The 6000-nt window shown below is 41.9% G+C and overlaps 1 protein-coding gene across 1 annotated transcript in view; it reads left to right on the top strand.

The window, feature by feature from the left end:
* The first annotated feature begins 346 nt into the window (after nt 1–346).
* The window catches only part of LOC141103575 (ADAMTS-like protein 2), an 84727-nt gene continuing 79073 nt past the window's right edge, over nt 347–6000 (top strand). The window contains exon 1 of the mRNA XM_073593317.1: nt 347–689. Within this exon, the coding sequence (XP_073449418.1) occupies nt 600–689 (90 nt within the window). The 5' untranslated portion in view covers nt 347–599. The remainder of the gene's footprint in view (nt 690–6000) is intronic.

Below are 6000 nucleotides of genomic sequence, written 5' to 3'. Positions count from 1 at the left end.
TGCAATGAACGTGCAAAAAAAGTGTGAAAAAATCACGCATAAGCATGTCGTCAGATGTGAATGGGGCCTCAAGTTTAGGATTTCCTCGACTTTCTGGTCAAAGGACACATAGAGGGTGAATTGCCCCAGAGAAGGCATAGCAATGAAAACTTGACAGAGGGTATAACTCTTCGCCACTCCATCCAGATTTAAAATAAAGTTTTGCCTTTAAATAAACTTTCCCTTTTTATTGTGGTCTGTGGGAGGGCTCCCCCCAGGCAGTCAGGTGATGAATGTACAAACTCCATGCAGCCACCCAGATGAGACAAGCGCAGGATGGATCTCCTATGGTGTGTCTTCTCCCCCCATGTCCCCCTTCATCCACCCAAAACTACAGATCCTCCCCCCTTATCATCATCATCCTGTCTACCTCTCTCCCTCCCCTGAGCCATCATCTCTCCTTGTCCCTCCTGTGCCCCCCTCTCCCCCTCCCCCTGTCCCGGCTCCGAGCTCCCCCAGCCTCACACAGCTCCCAGCCTGTAATTACTTGGCCATGCGGGGAGGGAGCGGGCTGCCCCAGCCGGTCCCGAGGCTTTTCCTGCCGCAGCTGCAGTACAGGGATGTGCGCGTCTCTCTGCCGCCCCCCCGGGCTCACCCTGCTCTTCATCGCCAGCCTCTGCCTGCACCCTGCCTCTGCCTCCCGCACTAAGGTAACACGCACCCTGCCTCTGCCTCCCGCACTAAGGTAACACGCACCCTGCCTCTGCCTCCCGCACTAAGGGAACACGCACCCTGCCTCTGCCTCCCGCACTAAGGGAACACGCACTCTGCCTCTGCCTCCCGCGCTAAGGGAACACGCACCCTGCCTCTGCCTCCCACACTAGGGGAACACGCATCCCACCGGCACTGCACGGGTTAACCACCTGACCGCCCAGCTATTGACATGCAGCAAGGAAAGGGACTGACACCGCAACACCACTTCTACTATGTAGGGGGGACCCCCACTATACACATCTATACACATCTCTATACATCACTACTCTGAAGATCACACATGTTATAATACAGGACAGTATATATATATATATATATATATATATATATATACTGTACCATAAGGTGTGGACTATATACTGTGCTGTGTATATGTATATATATATATATATATATGTATATATATTTTACATATAAAATGTAAATTACACAGCATATAGCACAGTACGATATGTACTGTATATATAGGACATATCATATGGCACAAGACAATATACAGTACACTACAAATCACATGGCACTATGGGGTGGATTTACTAAAACTGGAGTGTGCAACATCTGGTGCAGCTGTGTATAGAAACCAATCAGCTTCCAGGTTTTATTGTCAATGCTTAACTGAACAAGCTGAAGTTTGAAGCTGATTGGCTACTATGCACAGCTGCACCAGATTTTGCACTCTCCAATTTTAGTAAATCAGAGTCGGTATGTATATCTTTCTCTCTCTCTCTCTCTCTCTCTCTCTCTCTCTCTCTCTCTCTCTCTCTCTATCTCTCTATCTCTCTATCTATCTATCTATCTATCTATCTATCTATCTATCTATCTATCTATCTATCTATCTATCTATCTATCTATCTATCTATCTATCTATCTATCTATCTATCTATCTGTATATCTATCTATCTATCTATCTATCTATCTATCTATCTATCTATCTATCTATCTATCTATCTATCTATCTATCTATCTATCTATCTATCTATCTATATATCTATCTATCCATTTTTTTTTAAATGTCCATCAGACAAAAAAAGTGCAAGAAAGGCAGATGTCTTTCTTGAGCAGAAAAAATGGCTTATTGTCCGAAACTGTAGCCAAATTGTAACTTTTTTGTCTGATGGACATTTAAATAAATGTAATGTATGCTGCAATTCCGCCAACCCCACCAGTGTTGTATTGTCGCTATATATTGAGTCCGGAAAGCAGGGCTCTGGTTGAGTGCATCAGCTACAATAGTTGCAAGTGCAACTATAAGCATTTCTGATTGCACTCTGACTTTCCTGGTACTTGTTCCGGGTCACTGACTCAAAAAGTGTCAAAGCCAGAGGATGAGCATCACAACTTTGCAGCAAGCAGGCAATGAGGATCAGCATCATAGCCCACTGACTTACAAGTAGTCATATAATAATTTTGACTTTGCTCTGATTTCCAGATAGATCCAATATATTTTTTGAGGTCAGTGACTCAGAAAATAGGAAGTCAGATGATCATCACAGCCAGGCAGCTAGCATTCAGCAATGGCAGCCCCCATAGTTTTCTCTCTACAGGTTTACTTTAAATAGCCATGTGTCTGCATAGCTTGTGTGTGTCTATAATTATATGTCTGTTTGTATAGAGCTGTACATTCTCTTTATATATCGTATGTGTATCTGCATAGCTGTCCTGTCTGGGCCATGCTGCATGTCATTATCTTTTTTTGTTTTGCAGCCTAAATAGTTACACGGAAGAAGTGCCGGGTATATAAACATGTATATCTGGGTTGTGGAAATGACGCTGTCATGCATTTTGGATTGTTTATATCAAGCTGTTCTACCTGTACCTGGGAGTATTACTGCTTGTGAAAGTATCCTAACAGTTTAGAGCTAAAGAAATCATAAAACCTATCTGAGTAAATATTTTACCTTATTTAGGAAATTAGGAATTATTTAGAAAACATTTACAATGGTGCTAGTGATAAATATATCCAGACTGATGGATACTGCAGAATAGGTGATCCACCCCAGGGTATACCCGGTATATATTGTGTCAGCAAAGATGATTTATATATTCTTGTGCATACATGTTTATCTTCTCATTTAAGGTTCTGTGCACACCTATGCAAATGATTGTAATGCATTTCCATGTGTTGCAGTAACACACGTGTCAACGTTTGCATTCCCACAACACATAGATCAGCCCTTACAGTGGTAACGCATGCGTGTTGCCTTAGTGCCTTGGAATGCTGATTAAAATAAATGGCACTGTAATCAATCAAATCATGTATTGTGCGTTGTTGCGCACCGTGGTAAGTTGCATGTTAACGTGTACATACGTGCAATGCATAGATGTAAATAAGCCCTTACAGTTTGCAATATATGTGCGTGTTGCTTTAGAGAGTTGGGTTGCTATTCAAAATCAAAAACACAGCAATGCATCAACTCAGGTAACGCGAGCATTCCTTCAATGCAAAGGGGAGATTTACTAAAACTGGTGCACACAGGGGTTGATTTACTAAAACTGCAGAGTGTAAAATCTGGGGCAGCTGTGCATAGAAACCAGCTTCCAGCTTCAGCTACCAGGTTTTATAGTCAAAGCTTAATGTGATACTAAAGTCTTTTTTTTTTTTTAATAACAAACATGTTAAACTTACCAGCTCTATGTAGTGGTTTTGCACAGAGCAGCCCAGATCCTCCTCTTCTCAGATCCGTTGTCGGTGCTCCTGGCCCCTCCCTCCTGTTGAGTGCCCCCACAGCAAGCAGCTTGCTATGGGGGCACCCGAGCCACAGCTCTGTATGTCCATTCAGACATGGAGACGTGTTTCTGCTCCACCCCCTCTTTCTACTCATTGGCTAACTGACTTTGATTGACAGCAGCGGGAGCCAATGGCGCCACTGCTGTGTCTCAGCCAATCAGGAGAAAGACGCCTGAGGCACTTGTGCACATCGCTGGATCAAGATGGGGCTCAGGTAAGTATTAGGGAGGCTGAGGAGGGCTGCTCCACACAGAAGGTTTTTTATCTTAATGCATATAGTTCATTAAGATAAAAAAACCTTCTACAACCACTTTAATTGGACAAGCTGAAGTTAAAATTTGATTGGCTACCATGCACAGCTGCACCAGATTTTGCACTTTTCATAAATCAGAGTCAGTATCTAGTGCAGCTGTGCATAGTAACCAATCAGCTTCTAAATTCAGCTTGTTTAACAAATTGCCAAATTTATTTGCCAATAAAACCTGGAAGCTGATTGGTTACTATGAACAGATGTAGCAGATTATTATTATTATTATTATACATAATTTATATAGCGCCAACAGTTTGCGCAGTGCTTTACCATGTAGAGGGGGGAAAGTACAATGACAATACAGTTCAATACAGGAGGTACGGGAGATTCTGTGTGCACCAGTTTTAGTAAATCTCCCCCATAGATGTAAGTCAGCCCTTGCAGTACAAGTCTTTCCCAAAGCAAGATAGTGGAGGTGTTTTCCAAAGCAACCAATCAGTTTCTAGTACAGGTTTGATTATGAAAAAAATTGGAGACTCCCCTTGGATGCCAATTGCAGCAGATACCCTCTACCACCCCACCAAATTAATTTTGCTCCTCTGTTCATTTTAAAACCTTCCAGGGAAGTGATGAGTAATGCCTCTCGGTCTCATGTTGCAGTACAGCGTTAATGGGACCTTATCCTCAGATGACAACATTAATCTTGCTTGTACTGTATGTGCTAATATGAGTCCTTGGAAAACACGCATAGCCAGATCATTATATGAAAAGAGTGACTGGCCTGGGGGAAGAACATTCTCATATCCCAGGTTCTGTATTACCGGGTCACATAATGTGCTCTCAGAATTTTCAGATTCTTACTTGATGTGCCGAATCGGGAGGAATTTGCACATTCAGTGGTTTCTGAATTGTAAGACCTCAAGTTACCCTTAGTATAGAAGTCACATGTTTTTTTTTTTTTTTTCTTCTAAAGCCCCCATGCAGCTAAAGACCACTTTGCCATAGGATTCAACCCAGGTTAACCCTTCCTGCCCAGGCTCTTCAATGCCTGCCTGAGATAAAGGGATTCGTTCAAAGTTCAGAAATCCCAGACTGAAGACTATGCTTGCGGATGGTCTGTTTCATCTGTCAACATTTACAAAGCATCTTTCTTCATTTCCCTCATCCCCCCATTTATCACTTCACACCATCTTCCTAATCCTTTCCTTCTGCTCTTGCCCCTCCAGCAGTGAAGGGGTGGAACATCTTAACTGCTGGCGTCCCTTTTAAGTAGGAGATCAAACGCTTTAGCTAGAAGAGAGGTTTACAGCTTCTAACACCACCAGGCCTGGGGGTAGTGTAGAAGAAAGAAGGGGGAAGACAAATGACCTGCACTCAAGCAGAATCTCTCCCTACCTTTGTAGGATCAATCTTATACTTAAAGCTCTTTAGTTGCTGCGACTTTGAATTTTCCCTGTTGTAGTCCCTCTGTAACTGTATTTTAAATTCTTTGCATGTCTTGTGGATATAGTGATTCCCTTCTCTATAAGAGCTGCAGAAATAAAGACTGGATAAGCTGACACTTCAAATAGTGCTTTTCTCTCTTCATTTTCTTACGATCGTTAATAGTTTATATTTTCTTTAAAAATAATTATGCGTGTTATAGCAGGAGAGCTGCTGGATTCATGGTACTAGATACCTTGGGGAAATAACCATGATAGTATAAAAAGTCCAATAACCAAAAGTATCCATCATTTCCCTTTTCATCATGATCATTCTTCTTTATAAATAAAGCATTATGGCTAGGTTCACACTTGTAATTCTTAATGGCACCCTCATGCATTGACAAAATGCCCACGTTTGCATGATATCACAGCGCTATCTGATTCCATAGGGCACAATTTTAAAAAAAAGGGACTGGGACTTCTTTACTTGCTTTTCTGCAGGTAGGCCAGTACATTCAAATGAATGGATTGCCCTACCCACAGACCGTGGGTCGCACTGGTATTATTTGAGCTTAACATTATATGTAACTGTGCATCATATAATAATAGGGTACAAATACAAACTGCATACATGCTGTACAAAACCTGATACAGGATGAAAAGATGCCCTTGCCAAAATTAGCTAACAGTGGTAGACTAGGTTGATATCAGAAATGCATAAAAACACGTGTAGATGCAATTTCTGTTATGGTAAAAACCATTTGAACTTTCAGTTTAAACCCTTTTGCTGCCAGAGCCATTTTTTTGCATGCATTTAAAAATAATTATGCCTGAAGATTAGTTTA

The sequence above is a fragment of the Aquarana catesbeiana genome, linkage group LG07 (assembly GCF_042186555.1).
Source record: "Aquarana catesbeiana isolate 2022-GZ linkage group LG07, ASM4218655v1, whole genome shotgun sequence".
NCBI lineage: Eukaryota > Metazoa > Chordata > Amphibia > Anura > Ranidae > Aquarana > Aquarana catesbeiana.
This window is presented reverse-complemented; position numbering and strand designations above follow the sequence as displayed.